Source organism: Gadus macrocephalus, chromosome 14 (genome assembly GCF_031168955.1).
Source record: "Gadus macrocephalus chromosome 14, ASM3116895v1".
Lineage (NCBI taxonomy): Eukaryota > Metazoa > Chordata > Actinopteri > Gadiformes > Gadidae > Gadus > Gadus macrocephalus.
Genome location: NC_082395.1, coordinates 25,046,828 through 25,062,869, shown reverse-complemented (window position 1 = coordinate 25,062,869; position 16,042 = coordinate 25,046,828). Strand labels below are relative to the sequence as shown.

The following is a 16,042-nucleotide window of genomic DNA, read 5'->3' as shown; positions in this document are numbered from 1 at the left end:
ACGTGCGCTAGCCTAGCACCAGCGAACTCTGCAACTAGAAAGACTGAATGAAATGGGTTGAAAACTGTCTCCAGTGATAAAGAATACCAAAGCTCACTTGGGAATCAGGCCCTATGTCCAAAATTCCGAACTACCCCTTTAACGTGTGGTGAATAAGTCTGTTACAGAAATACGCTAACTCCTTGACTAGCAGCACGCTAGCTCCTAAGCCAGCAGCCTCCTAGCTCCTGTGCCGTGTTCCAATATCCATACTATCCGTACTTACTAGCCTAAGTTTGATTACGTAGGGCATTCCGATTCAAGTCGGGCGAAAATAAGTGTACTGAAAGGACCCGGATGTTGTAATCAAAACGGTCAATCGCGAAGTGTGTGGCGATGTACACTTTTTCGTACTCAACGGCAGCCATCTCAGCTATGTAGTGGAAGAGGGCAGGGCCAGGCTGAGCCAACGTCGGCGCATTTTCCACATAGCCTACATTAATAGAGTCATTTTGTAGATTTGTATAGTTTTTATAGCTTTTATAGCTGCTAGGCGTAAAGAGTTCACCGTTCAAAGCGGGATGTTTATTGCGGGGGAGGAGCCGCGGCGGCAGTCGTGATCGTAATTTCCGGTCAGTGCACCACGGAGTATTCGATTTGGAACAACACTGACATCTGAAAATTAGCGCACTTAGTGAGTGCGGGTAGTGTACTTCGTTTAAGTGTACTGATGGAAGTATGGATATTGGAACACGGCACTAGACTAGCTGCATGCTAGCTCCTAAGCTAGCAGCACCCTAACTCCTAGGCTAGCAGCATGATGGAAGCTTAGGAGCTCTGGAATGTTAGCTACTATCTGGTAGTAATGTATTGCAGATAGAGCATTTACTTTATTGTTTAAAACCGAACCAACTCAAGAACCAGCTTAAGAGAAATATAGACCATTTTGACCAGTTCTTACCAGCACAGTCCTCTCCCTGTTTCAGACTAGTGACCAGCTCTAACCAGTACAGTCCTCTCCCTGGTCCAGACTAGTGACCAGCTCTAACCAGTACAGTCCTCTCCCTGGTCCAGACTAGTGACCAGCTCTAACCAGTACAGTCCTCTCCCTGGTCCAGACTAGTGACCAGCCTTAACCAGTACAGTCTTCTCCCTGGTCCAGACTAGTGACCAGCCTTAACCAGTACAGTCCTCTCCCCTGTCCAGACTAGTGACCAGCTCAACCGGCCCAGACTAGTGACCAGCCCTAACCGATCCAGACTAGTGACCAGCTCTAACCGGTCCAGACTAGTGACCAGCTCTAACCGGTCCAGACTAGTGAACAGCTCTAACCGGTCCAGACTAGTGACCAGCCTCAACCAGCACAGTCTTCTCCCTGGTCCAGACTAGTGACCAGCTCTAACCAGTACAGTCTTCTCCCTGGTCCAAACTAGTGACCAGCCTTAACCAGTACAGTCCTCTCCCCTGTCCAGACTAGTGACCAGCTCTAACCAGTCCAGACTAGTGACCAGCTCTAACCGGTCCTCTCCTGGTCCAGACTAGTGACCAGCCCTAACCGGTCCAGACTAGTGACCAGCTCTAACCCGTCCAGACTAGTGACCAGTTCTAACCCGTCCAGACTAGTGACCAGCTTTTACCGGTCCAAACTAGTGACCAGCTCTAACCAGTCCAGACTAGTGACCAGCCGTAACCGGTCCAGACTAGTGACCAGCTCTAACCGGTCCAGACTAGTGACCACCCCTAACCGGTCCAGACTAGTGACCAATCCTAACCAGCCCTCCCCCGGTCCAGAACACGGACGCGGCGCTGCTGCCCACCATCAGCTACCCGGCCTTCGCGGTGGACGACGACGCGCTCTACAGCCAGACGCTGGACAAGATCGTCCGCAAGCTGAGGGGGAAGTACGGCTTCAAGCGCTTCCTCCGGGACGGCTACCGCACGGCCAACGAGGACAAGAACCGCCGCTACTACAAGCCCGCCGAGATGAAGGTGGGTCCAGTGGTCACCGCAAAGGACGCCAAAATATTCAGATATGGGGAAATTGATCTGTTATGTTACGTAGATATTTTAAACTCAATTCATGAATAGAGCACAGCCCTACCCACTATTAACGGCTTGGTTATTTAGTTAACATTAATAGTGCAGGTAGCGATCCTTCATCTACAATATCGCCTCTTTCTATTTCTATGTATGTTTTCCGTTATTGACCAGGGCCCCGTTTCCCGATATCGATGGATCTTCGCTCGTAAGATCATTCTCTCGATGGATCTTTCGAACCATCGATAATTTCTTTGGAGCGTTTCCCGAAACTCCTCTTAACGTGAACGCGCATTCGCTGCACTCACGACGATCGTAGGATAGTACCTGTCCACTGACATTGTGCTGAAACGGGCTATGACGCAGGGGGAGACGCAGGAATGTCGGAGGAAAATGGGGTTTAAAAGGGTTAAAATATCTCCCCATCAAGGCCAACCGCAGAGTAGCCTACGAAAAGAATCGATTGCAATAATATGAATGCTAAAGATATTAAAACACAATTGATTAAGCCTAGGCCGACATATATATCAGTCCTAATCCTGAGCGCACGATCGGGAGGTGGAAGTTGCGCTTTAGATGCCTTCACAAGTCCAGCGGAGGGCTCCAGTTTTCCCCGGCCAAGTCATGCGCTGTGATATGTGTGACAGCTATGTTGCACAACATTGCAGCTAAGGCTGGGGTAGCTTTGGTTGAACCGGAGGACATTGAGGACGATGACGACGAGGAAGATCGGTGTGAGGACGGCCTCCCTCATAACTACGCGGCTGGTTTTCATGCACGTCGAAGAGGGATTGAGACTTTTTTTTAACCCCCTCCACCCTCCCACATGTCACTAAACATTCCCGTCAACGTGACCAATCCCCACCATATCCCAGCCTTTTGCCTGCTCCTTTGCATTTTTTTTAAATATTTTTATCATTAATATTTTTCTTATTTTCTTATTTTATTTTTTTTTACATTATTTTAGGCTACGTTTTATGAGTAGCCTATGTCAGTCTGCACAAATCCCCCCCACTTTCTCTCACACATTTTAAGTGCCCTGCCTGCTCAAACATTTCCTGGACTGTCTCTCTCAAACTAAGAACATAATGGCCCGCATTAGGCTCAGACGCACGTGATACACCATTACCAATGTGTTATAATAAAACGCATCCAATACTAGGAATGTCCGCTGGTCACGCCACTGAGGCTATAGTAGGCTAACGTGGCTCTTAGCGTCCTACGAGTACCCTGGAGCACTCGTTAGCTACGAGCGTTTTCAAGACGTTCGTTACCAAAGATGCTTTCGGGAAACGGTGTGAAAACTGTACGATGCTCGTACGACTGCGATCCACTTAGGCTAAAGATGCTTTCGGGAAACGGGGCCCAGAGGTGAGAACAAGCCCTCGGCGCTACTTCTTCATCCTCTATGTTGTGCTGAGGGCATCCTGGCGCTGCAGTGACCCTAGAGGTTCTCCGTGGTATCACCAGATGTTAGGGCCCTAGGGGTTCTCAGTGGTATCACTGAGAACCCCTAGGGCCCTGTTGTTACGGAGGTTCTCAGTGGTATCACCAGATGTTACGGAGGTTCTCAGTGGTATCACCAGATGTTACGGAGGTTCTCAGTGGTATCACCAGATGGTACGGAGGTTCTCATTGGTATCATCAGATGTTACTGAGGTTCTCAGTGGTATCACCAGATGTTACGGAGGTTCTCAGTGGTATCACCAGATGTTATGGAGGTTCTCAGTGGTATCACCAGATGTTACTGAGGTTCTCAGTGGTATCACCAGACGTTACGGCCCGGCAAATTTCTCTGCAAAACAATACAAAGACGATTTGACAAAACGTCCAAACTGATATTTCTTCCCATTCTGTTCATAATGAATTACATTTTCTAATGTTTGAAAACAGATAATCGTACACGTTACACCTTTAAGTAATCCCATGTTGTGCTTATAGCTCAACGAATCAAAGCAGACGGCCAATGAACCCAGAGCTAGTGATTTAATCAGCCCCCACGTTGACCTCAAGCATTAATAAGAGAAGAGAGGGAAAAGAGCCAAGGTTGCAGAGCGGTTTCTTGACATTTTAATCATTAATAAGAGCCGATAAGCAAGTGACACGTTTCCTAGAAGATCAGACATCATATATATCCAGGAAAATTGATTTTCTATGAATTATTTGTGTTTCAACAGCCAACAGAGTATTCATACGCAGCAATAGAGAATAATAATAATAATACATAGGGAGTGGGAGGGAATGGGAGGTTCTGTCACGCCGGAGGACATCTTGTGAGGCAGAACCTCTCGAACAATGGAGGCAGCAGCCTCTCAACATGACCTGTTTATTGTTCAAAACGATCAAGCGTCCATTAACATTCCCTATTTTGCTTTACCACTATTTAAAAGAGAAATAACGGTTCTCTACAATGATTTTGTTGGAGCTGAGTGATGTTAAAGATGAGCAGGATCCATAAAGTTTGAGAGAAACTCAAAATTCACTTAAGCCTCTGAACTGACAAGGTCTGAGTGTGTAAGACAGCTTGGTTTGTGAGACAGGTTGGGTGTGGGACAGGTCTGTGTTTGAGACAGGGCTGTGTGTGAGACAGGTTGGGGTGTGAGACAGATTGGGGTGTGATACAGGTCTGTGTGTGAGACAGTGTGTGTGTGTGTGTGTCTCTCTCTCTCTCTGTCTCTCTATTTTTCTTTCCCTTTCTCTTTATAAGTCTCTTTCTCCCTCACTCTCTCAGGTGAAACTGGGACAGGAAAGGAAGAAAGCTTCACCAGTCCCCAACTGTTTGTTAAAAAATGAACTGATGTTTTTATGCATGAAATCATAAAACTCTACGCACAAAGGAAGTGAGCTCATATCATCCTCCTGAATATATCGTATATACTGTATATATAATAATATGTTATATAATATATATGCATGTTGAACCATGTAGAGTGGGATGGGAATTCTCTTCATCCTCATGAATAAATGTAAAATCATATATCATAGAATAGATATGCATGTGCAAACTATGGGGAACCAGGGTGTCAGACCTTTAGAAACATATCTGTCAGCTGCTTTGGTCTCACCTTGTAGGACCGGCTCCTCTCTCTATATATTCAAATATATTTTAAAGTGTGCAAGATAAAATCAACAACAGCAGCATTAAGCTAAGGATGAATACATCTTCAACGATTATGTAATGCTTATAACAGTGAAGTCATTATTAGGATTGTTGTTTTTGCTGTTGTTATTAATAATCACATTTGCGTGAGTACAGAAATGTGTGTGAGGCTGCTAATATGATTCAATAGAAGTCGGGATCAGAACCTTTAGAGTTTGTGGAACTCTTTCAATTGACTTTTAACGGCAGACTCCCTCACATGTTTGTGAGAGATGAAGGATTCATTTTGATGAGTCTCTGTGCGTCCTGGTACGGGCTGTGTGCGTCCCGGTACGGGCTCTGTGCGTCCCAGTATGGTCTGTGTGCCACGTCAGAGTCTTTCATCGAGCAGTGAGGGGCGTTGTTATTTAACTCCCTCTTGAGGAGCTTAAGTACTTTCCATTTTAATCAGGGGTCCTGCAAAATCCCTAGGAACCCTATTGTGGTTGTTTGTATAATTATTATTATGGTATCTATCAATTGTTGTTCTTGACGAAGTCGGCCTACATCTCACACATGCATGAATACATGAAAGTTTGAATCCATGCTGCCTTCGTCATGACGGACAGCCTTCTCACTGCAGCACACGCTGTCATTCATGACTAGAACATAGCAGTGCCAAAGCTAAGATAAAGCTGATCAGGAGAGTAAAACATGAACTGTACTGCTGCTGCTTCTGAAATTATCTGCCTCTGATGAGGTTAAACTCGTCTGAAACCAGCGTCTTAACTTTACCTTTAGTTTAATGGTTACCTCTGATCTTTACCTTTAGTTTAATGGTCACAGGACTTCAAGGATTCAATGAATCCACGTTTCTGCGTCTATGTTTCGGTATCCAAGGTTCTCAGTCAAAGGGAACATATTGATTTAGATGAATAGTTTGCTGCCACTCCACCCTACATCCTGTGATGATTCTTCTTCTGCTTTCTCTCTCCCTCTCCCTCTCCCTATCCCTCCCTCTCCTCACTTTCCTCCCTTGCCCTCTCCTCCCACTCCCTCCCTCTCTTCCCTCCTTCCCTCTCCTCCCTCCTCCCCCTCCCTCCCTCTCCTCCCTCCCTCCCTGTCACCCTCTCCCTCCCTCCCTCTCCCTTCCTCTCCCTCTCCTGCTCCTCCCTCACCCTCTACTTGCCCTCCGTCCCCCTCCTCCCTCACCCTCTCCTCCCTCTCCCTCCCTCTCATCCCGCCCCCTCCCTCCCTCTCCACTTTCTCTCCCCTCTCTTTCTCTCCAGCTTTTTGATGGAATCGAATGCGAGTTCCCCATCTTCTTCATCTACATGATAATCGACGGTAGGTTCTCTCAGTAGCTGGTGTCATGGCCCAATATTGTACTCGCTCTGACTAGGTGATGTAACCTTCACCACTGCCTCCTGGTTACACTGAAACATCAGTTTCCAACATCATTTTTGACCCAAAATGACTTCTGAGGTTCAGCTCGTAAACAATGAAACGCTCTGTCTTTTGGATCAAGGATCCAAAAGACAGGATCAAGTCTTGACTAAACAACAGTGACTGGCAAGTACTGAGACAAGCGTCTTGTCAGGAGACAGAGCGGCTCTTCTGCTATCGATTACATTCATGGCAGACACATGCTAAAGAGTCAGACAGGAACGTTTAAAGTTTTACAATAATGAGAAGCAGGTATCCTCTGTGGCAACTCGTCGGTCCTTCAGAGGAACCTATGGAAGCAGGGGCTGACTTCCATTCCATTCAGTATTTACACCCAGCAGGTGTCAGTTCTCCCTCAGCAGCCTGGAGACGGACGATCTGATCACTCCAGTAGCTCCACGCAGCTCCTGGTTCCTTTGGTACATTCATCCCCTTCCTATAGCGTACAGCCCGGGGAAATGTCTGGAAGGTATCTGGAGGAGATAGGGCCAGGCTTAGGGAGAGCAGTGAGCCTAACCCTGTCCTTAAAGCTGGAGATGTGTTCCTCAGGAGTGTTCAGAGGAAACAAAGACCAGGTGAAGGAGTACCAGGACCTGCTGCAGCCGGTCATCTTCCGCTCTCCTGAAGGTCAGTGGCACACCGAATGGACCTATTGATCTCCCTCGGTCTCTCTCTCTCTCTCTCTCTCTCTCTCTCTCTCTGTCTCTGTCTCTGTCTCTGTCTCTGTCTCTGTCTCTGTCTGTCTCTGTCTCTGTGTACTACGCCTAAGAATTTGCAACCAACATCCAAACTAGACATACATAATTCTTTCAAAGGGTGGAACCGGTCTGAGATCTCATTTCCCAGTCCAAGAAGACAGATTGGGGCCCATTTCAGTGGGGATTGTGTGTCAGCGTCGAGGCAGTGAGGTGGGGAGTCCTGGAGTGTAAATGATGGCTCCACTTTCACATCATCAGCGTCTATCAAGTCATCTATTCATCATGTTCTGACAGAGAGGTTTATGTCAGAAAAGACACACAGCCCCCTGAGAGCTCACACTGATAGAACCACCAGAAACACACCAGAGTCATAACACCTGTCTGGTGCCCCCAGGCCACACCGTGGACCCTCAGTACTACTACATGTCCATAAGTATTACTACCTGTCTCTGAGTACTTCTACCTGTCTCTGAGTACTACTACCTTTCTCTGAGTACTACTTCCTGTCCCTGAGTAGTACTTTCTATCTCTGAGTACTACTTCCTATCTCTGAGTACTTCTTCCTATCTCTGAGTACTACTTCCTGGCCCTGAGTACTACTTCCTGTCTCTGAGTACTACTTCCTGTCCCTGAGTAGTACTTCTGAGTACTACTTCCTAACTCTGAGTACTACTTCCTGTCCCTGAGTACTACTTCCTGTCCCCCAGGCCACGCCGTGGTCCCTAAGTATTACTACGTCCCTGCTGACTTCGTGGAGGCGGAGCAGAAGAAGCACGGGAGCCAGAAGCGTTTCCCTAGCAACGCGGGCGGCGACGGGAGGTACTTCCTGTGGGGTCAGGCCCTCTTCAACATCGCCCAGCTGCTCGGTAAGTTGGGACTGGGAGCTCTGGTCACCAGAGGGGACTGGTGGCACTGGGAGCTCTGGTCACCAGAGGGGACTGGTGGCACTGAGAGCTCTGGTCACCAGAGGAGACTGGTGGCACTGGGAGTTCTGGTCACCAGAGGGGACTGGTGGCACTGGGAGCTCTGGTCACCAGAGGGGACTGGTGGCACTGGGAGCTCTGGTCACCTGAGGGGACTGGTGGCACTGGGAGCTCTGGTCACCAGAGGGGACTGGTGGCACTGGGAGCTCTGGTCACCAGAGGGGACTGGTGGCACTGGGAGCTCTGGTCACCAGAGGGCACTGGTGGGACTAGGAGCTCTGGTCCACTAGCTAGGATAGGCGACACTAATGCGTGTGTGTGTGTGTGTGTGTGTGTGTGTGTGTGTGTGTGTGTGTGTGTGTGTGTGTGTGTGTGTGTGTGTGTGTGTGTGTGTGTGTGTGTGTGTGTGTGTGTGTGTGTGTGTGTGTGCGCGCTCTCCAGTGGACGAGCTCATCAGCCCTAAGGACATCGACCCTCTCCACCGCTACGTTCCCCGTCAGGACCAGCGCAACGTCAGCATGCGCTACTCCAACCAGGTGAGCCTCCTGCTGGTCAGCCAATCAGGAGCTGGTACTCAACCAGGTGAGCCTCCTGCTGGTCACAGTGTTGGGAAAGTCCACTTTCTACGAGAAATAGTTCAGTTCACGAATTTTAAAATGAAGTAGTTCAGTTAAACGTTCATGATTCAAATTTTGAAACTAAGTTCACAGTTCCAAAAAATGAACTAGTTCCTAGTTCCTAGTTCTTTTTTTCAATATTTTGCTTTTTTTTTTTTTTTTCGGTATTTTGAACATTGAGCCCTCTTTGTGGTTCGTGTAGAACGAAATAGGGTGGTTGAATCAAGTATCGTAGCGAAATACAGTTTATATCGTGTTTTATTGCACATTTAGCGCATTTTGTAAATCCCATTGATTTCTGTTGGAAGACTCAGCCTTCATTAACCGGAAACGGAAAGGGGGGATGTTTATGTTTGGTTGAAGTCTTTTCGCTCGGTTCTAGCCCTACTGTTGAGACGGAGAACCGAGCGAAAAGACTACAACCAAACTTAAACAGCCCCTCTTTCCTTTTCCGGCCAAAAAGCAATGATTCTAGGAGGTATTCTAGTCTACTGAGCTATGAGCTAGAGAGCTAACGTTATGGATTGTACATATTTATAATTCGAAATCGGTCTCAGCTTTTATACCACAGATACTCTGGGGTCTATAGCATATAACCGCATTGTCTGATTACAGTTTAATTAATTTCTCTCAATTTAACAGCTCTCGTTTTGAAGATTAATTACGCGCCATTCGTTTCAATGGGAATCGCGACGGTCTATACTTTCAACATAAAGTGTACATATTTATAATTTGAAATTCGTCCCAGCCTTTATATGACAGATACTATAGGGTCTATAGTAGGCCTGGGTAAAAAAATCGATTTAATCGATTTTGGATCGATTTCGTTTAAATTTCACGCTATCGATTCACAGGGCATGAGATCGATTATTTTTTTTATTTTTTTTAAATGTGTTGAAAAAATGTGAATTTAAGGAGTTTTATAATACTTGAATATTTTATCTTAAATGGTATAATCTTTACAATGGTTATATTTATATATTTTAGGAAGATGGAGGCAGTTTTGTTTATAGTTGCCTGGATTGTCATTAATGTAGCCTACAAAATAAAAACATGTATTTTGCAGTGTGTTGCATGGAGATAATTTCATTAATATATTGAATTAGGCAGGCCATCACGTTGAATAGAATGTAAAATCTTGCTAAGGATGTTAATTAACAGTCACAACTACAAGATTTTAGTCACAATTAATGATTTTAGTGATGAATTAACGATGATAGCCTATAAAGAATATTTCCTTACAACTTAAGAAAATTATCATTCAATCTAGGAGCAGATGGAACCGATTCGGATTGAATCGAATCGAATCGTGATTAATCGATTTAAAGCCTTCAGAATCGAAATCGAATCGATTCAGGAACTTGGCCGTGATACCCAGCCCTAGTCTATAGCATATAACCACGTTTTCTGATTACAGTTTAATGTAACAGTAAGCTGACAACACCGCAACTGCAAATTAACCACACGGAGATAACCATGGCAACCGGTCAAACAACACAGTGTTCTGCGCGGGCATCCAAATCAATCAAATCAAATCAAATCAAATTTATTGTCATTTTGTTGATTGAACAACAAAACGAGAAGGCGTTTCTCACGGATCAAGATCAAACATACATTTCAAACAAACAAACAAACAAACATCCCAATGATGAATAAATAAATAAATAAATAATAAATAAAGTCCAGTGAGAAGATCTGGGACGCTGGTGCATTGAGCATCCTGAAAGCTTGAGGTAGGAAGCTGTTCCGCAGCCTGGTGGTGGAGCATCTTAAGCTGCGATAGCGCTTCTTGGAGGGTAGGAGCTGAAAGAAGCTGTTCAGTTTGTTTGCGTCCACCCCGTCTCTGCTGCTTCCTCCTCCGGGCAGTTGCGGGCACGGTGTCACAGTGTCCGTTAGTATCCTGTGTTTGCGTAGTATGTCCAGATGCCAGCGAATGCCAGTGATGTTACTCGCTCTCAATGTCCTAATGTTTAATATTGTTTCCCTGTCATAAACTATGTTCGTAGGACGTCTCACACTCAAACATTACGCTCTTGCGTAAGTGCGTCTCGGTGGATTTGGATACGTGGTGACCCCAGCAGAGAATAAACCTCCATAACTTGATGAAGAATGGCTTTTGAATTCCTCCAACGCAGATTTGACAGTATCCATAAGTCATAAGAATATTGTCACGATTTAAACTCGACAAAAATGTGAAAAAGTAAATTAAATATGTAATAAAGTAACCTTTCAATGACGAGTCGCTCAAACATAGGAGCGCCCCGCATCTCGTTGCCATGGAAAACCAGGCAAATCCGCCGTGTTGATAAACAAATAACCCCCCTATTGAACGAAGTTAAACTGAGTGAGCGTGCCGTTCACAGACACCAGAATGAACAAGTTCACAGTAACGTTCATCAGGCAGTAATGCAGTACGTTCAGTTCACGTTCGTTCCAAAATATGTTTATGAACTATCGTTCAATGAACACGTTCAGGCACAACACTGGCTGGTCAGCCAATCAGGAGCCGGAACTCAGCCGCTGTTGCAGGAAGTCAGGGTTCACCACGATTTAATGGTCATTTGGGGAATAGATTTACCAACTACTCAATAAAAATTAGTGCTGTCAGTTAAACGCAAACCAATTTTAACGGCGGTCATTTTTTTATTGCGCGTTTTTTCTTTTTTTTTATGGCTCAAAACAAAGAAGCAGTAGCCTGACTGCTATGGTCAAGGCAGTATGTTTGTATGTTCATCGTTTAATTGCACTATAGGCTTTTTTTATCAGTATATGCCAATGTTGTTATCAATAAAAAAACATTTGCACAAGGCAAGCCGATGCACTTCTCCATGTTGATAAGAGCATTAAAATGAGAAACATTAATGGGACGAAGCAATCAAGGGATATTTAGCGTAGAAAAAAGTGATTTATTGTGAGTTAACTGACATTAATGTGATTAATCGCGATTAAATATTTTAATCGCTTGACAGCACTAATGAAAATACAAAATGATTTGGGCTCTCTGCTGGGCTCTTTGTTATTATTTCGAGCCCAACATGAGGTGAGACAGAGAGAGGCCTTCTAGAGCCAGGGGAGACTATCCCCGTTGGTGCTTCGTCTCCAGCCTTTGGCCCCAGAGCACCCTGTGTGTAGTGTGTAGTGTATGTAGTGCGTAGTGTGTAGTGTGTTGGTCACGTTAATGAAGGTAACGTCCATTCTTAATGTTTGTGACAAGGCCAGGTTTGAGGGGTCCTTGTTCTCTGCAGCCTTAGTTCTTTGAGCTCCTCATTCATATCCAAGCAAAATTGGTATTGTAACTGAAATATCAACCGATATTATGTCAAATCAAATCTAAATCGAATAAGATGAATTGGACTCTTCCAAGGGAACACCAAACTCTCCTCCTCTCTCTCTCTCTCTCTCTCTCTCTCTCTCTCTCTCTCTCTCTCTCTCTCTCTCTCTCTCTCTCTCTCTCTCTCTCTCTCTCTCTCTCTCTCTCTCTCTCTCTCTCTCTCTCTCTCTCTCTCTCGTTCCAAGTGTAAGTGGATTTTCTAGTCCACTTGGGATGTGATGAAATCTGGGACCACTTTGTGCTGATATTGCAGCTGTTTTCCACGGACCCTCCGACCTCGATCACGCTGCCTTCTGTTCACCAGAAGGAGAGATTGGTGGTGGTTGTAAGGTCACAGGCCTCCAGTATAAAACCCCCACCTCTCAATGACTGAAGGGAAGACCCATGAATACGCTCTGGAAACGTCACCAACGATATTAGCTGAAAGAAGGTGGACATTAAATAGCTCTGCTTACCTGTTCCTCTGCCTCAGTCAGTCCTCTGCTGTGTACTCCATATTACAGTACACTGTAGTACTCTGGTGTTCTCCTAATATTACAGTACACGTTACACTGTAGTACTCTGGTGTACTCCTAATATTACAGTACACTGTAGTACTCTGGTGTACTCCTAATATTACAGTACACAGTACACTGTAGTACTCTGGTGTTCTCCCAATATTACAATAGACAGTACACTGTAGTACTCTGGTGTACTCCTAATATTACAGTACACAGTACAATGACTGTAGTACTCTGTGTGTATTCCTGGTATTACAGTACACTGATTCAGTACTACCCTGGGTACTCCTGGTATTACAGTACACAGTACAATGACTCTAGTACTCTGTGTGTATTCCAGGTATTACAGTACACTGATTCAGTACTACCCTGGGTACTCCTGGTATTACAGTACGCTGATTCAGTACTACACTGGGTACTCCTGGTATTACAGTACTCTGTGTCAGTACTGCAGTGTTTCCTCCTGGTATTACAGTACACTGATTCAGTACTACAGTGTGTACTCCTGGTATTACAGTACACTGATTCAGTACTACACTGGGTACTCCTGGTATTACAGTACACTGATTCAGTACTACGGTTTGTACTCAGCTCCGGGAGTACAATCCCTTTCTACTCCATGTGTCTCCTCCTCCCGACTTCCCTTCGGCGGCAACTCCGGCGGGGTGAGCTCGGCGCCAGAAAAAGGGATTGTACTCCCGGAGCTTAGCTGCAGGGCTAGCACCGAGTTCCCCCCGCCGGAGCTGCTCGTCCGCTGGTCCACAAAATCGTAGTGATGCTCTGATTGGAGGGGAGTGGGGAAGTGGGAGGTAATATTCAAATGTGCCCCCATCCTACGTAAAAGGGGGCGCCGAAACTGACTCGCTCGTTTGGTAGCTGGAGGCGGGCTGCTTCCAGAAATGCGTATCTCACTCAAAAAATCATATACAGACTTATTTCAAAGTTTGTATGCTTGTGGGAGCACCATCTACCAGACATGGGGGACTCGAGTCACATGACTTGACTCGAGTCAGACTCGAGTCGCAAATTTGAGGACTTGAGACTTGCTTGACTAACACTGATAAAAGACTCGACTTGACTTTGACTTGGTCTTCATGACTTGAGACTTGACTTAGACTTGAGACAGATGACTCGAAATGACTTTTTTAAAGTTAGATTAAATGTTGGATATGGGATTTGCGATACGCCAGCCGATTTAAAAAATACACATCTCAAATGGTCCTACCCCCTCTCGTTCAACGCTGACTCTGACTCCACCCATTCCAAGTACATGGACGCGCAATCACGCAAGAGCGCGAACACAGATGCGCGAGAGTGAGCCAGGCTAGCTAGGTTGGAGTTTAGGGTTGTCTTCTAGTGCTAGGTCCAAATGTGGATTAGCTAGTTAGCTAGCTCCAGTAGCTACCGCAGGATAACAACAAACAGAAGCTTGCTCTGGGTCACAAGCTTTTAGTACGTGCACGTGCACGAAGGGGTCACTCGCAGGGGAGGGGGAGTGCAGTACGACCGTTTGATTGACGTACTTACTGTCCAATGCCACTCGGTGGTTCTGAAAATCATTGGCTGGAGTTTTTCGAGCCCTGCCCGCTCCACAGATGATTGACTTGTTTAATTTTCATGTCAGTAGGCTACTTCTAACTCAGTGGCTGTAAGTGGGTTATAATAATGATTTCAAGTGATTTTCAAGTAAAATTACACCGTCAGAGCCAGAGCGTCAGACTGGGCTGTTCTCAGCATACCGTAAAAAAATTAAGAGGGTTCAAGTTCCAGTCCCCAAATTCAGTTGAACCACTACCTGGACATTTGTGATGGACAGAGCTGCCTTCAGTTTTGGGCCTATTCACATAATGGTTTTGGAATGTTTTGAATAGTTTGAGTTATTGTTAATGTTAAGACATTGTTATTGTTAATGGTGAAATAAAACTCAACTTATGAACCACTCACTCTACCGATTTTTAAATGTGGAAACTGGGTTAGATGATCAGATTTTTGTATGACTTGACTTGTGACTTGCTTGACCTGAGCAATGACTTGACTTGTGACTTGCTTGATTCTCACCACAGTGACTTGGGACTTGCTTGAGACTTGAAGGTTATGACTTGAGACTTGCTTGTGACTTGCACATGAGTGACTTACCCCCACCTCTGCCATCTACCCACAACAACACCCCAAATCCCAGGAAAAGTGCTGTTTTCATAATATGTCCCCTTAAGTCATTGGCAAGTCTGAGATCATTGACTATTTTTACAAGGGCCGTTTCTGTGCTGTGATTTGATCTAAAATCTGATTGGAACTTTTGCAAAATACAATTTTCGTTGAGGAAGGTATTTAGCTGATAACAGACAACTTTTTCAAGTACTTTGCTCATGAAAGGTAGGTTTGATATAGGCCTGTAGTTACTCAGGTTGGTATGGTCAAGATTTTACTTTTTAAGTAAAGGTTTCACGATAGCGGTTTCAAAAGCAATCGGAAATATAACTGTTTCTAATAAGGTATTTATTATCTTGAGAATAAAGGGAGCCAAGCTATCATATACATTTTTGAGGAATCTAGTAGGGACTGGGTCCAAGGCACATGTTGAGGAGCCCATCTGAGTTATAATTTTGCTAAGCTCAGATTGAGTAATAGTACAAAAAAATCTGTTTTTGGGTGTACTATCAAACTTATTACCTATGTTACCAATAGCCTCCCTTATGGAGGTTACTTTGTTTTTGAAGAAGTCTGCAAATTCTTTGCATCTTATAGAAGATGCCTGACTGGGCATGTGTTTGTTGTAGCAGCCTGTCAATGGTAGAGAACAGCATCCTAGAGTTTCCACTATTTTCAGTAATTACCTTGGAGAAGTGGATCGTTCTCTCGCTCCAAACAGCTCTGTTGTAATTTGCTATTTTTTCTTTTAAAATGTCCCGGTGAACCTGTAACTTTGTTTTTCTCCATGTTCTCTCAGCTTTCCTACAGGATCTTTTTAGGTCATGGATATTTTCGTTCATCCAAGGTGTGGTTTTGCTACAGGGCCTTTTTATAGTCTTTAGAGGAGCCACTCTTGTCAAGTAGAGTGGCACTATTGGCACTATTGAAGGCCTCTACCATTCGGTCAATAGAATGATTTATGGAATCTGCAAAAATTATGAACTGCTGCTCTGCTCTAGTGTCCAGCAACCGTGATTCAATTGTAGTTTCTGGATGGACTTCTAAGGCGTTTAGTATAAGATTAAAATATACACAATAATGGTCAGACATATTTATATCGCTCACCGATAAGTCAGTGACTTCTATCCCTCTAGAGATGACTAAATCAAGGGTGTTGCCATGGTTGTGGGTGGACCCCGTAACATGCTGTTTTAGCTCTAAAGTATCCAAAACATCAACGAAGCTACTGGCTCTAGCATCGATCGTCTTGTTGACATGGATATTGAAATCTCCATTTACAAT

General features: G+C 45.0%; 1 protein-coding gene across 4 annotated transcripts in view; it reads left to right on the top strand.

Annotated features, from left to right (window-relative positions):
- Nucleotides 1–16,042, top strand: part of phkb (phosphorylase kinase, beta) — a 71,987-nt gene that overhangs the window by 21,370 nt on the left and 34,575 nt on the right. For all 4 annotated transcript variants that reach the window (XM_060072260.1, XM_060072259.1, XM_060072261.1 and 1 more), the window contains 5 exons: nucleotides 1,771–1,968; nucleotides 6,385–6,442; nucleotides 7,091–7,168; nucleotides 7,947–8,105; nucleotides 8,604–8,698. In XM_060072260.1, coding sequence (XP_059928243.1) covers nucleotides 1,771–1,968; nucleotides 6,385–6,442; nucleotides 7,091–7,168; nucleotides 7,947–8,105; nucleotides 8,604–8,698 — 588 coding nt within the window. The remainder of the gene's footprint in view (nucleotides 1–1,770; nucleotides 1,969–6,384; nucleotides 6,443–7,090; nucleotides 7,169–7,946; nucleotides 8,106–8,603; nucleotides 8,699–16,042) is intronic.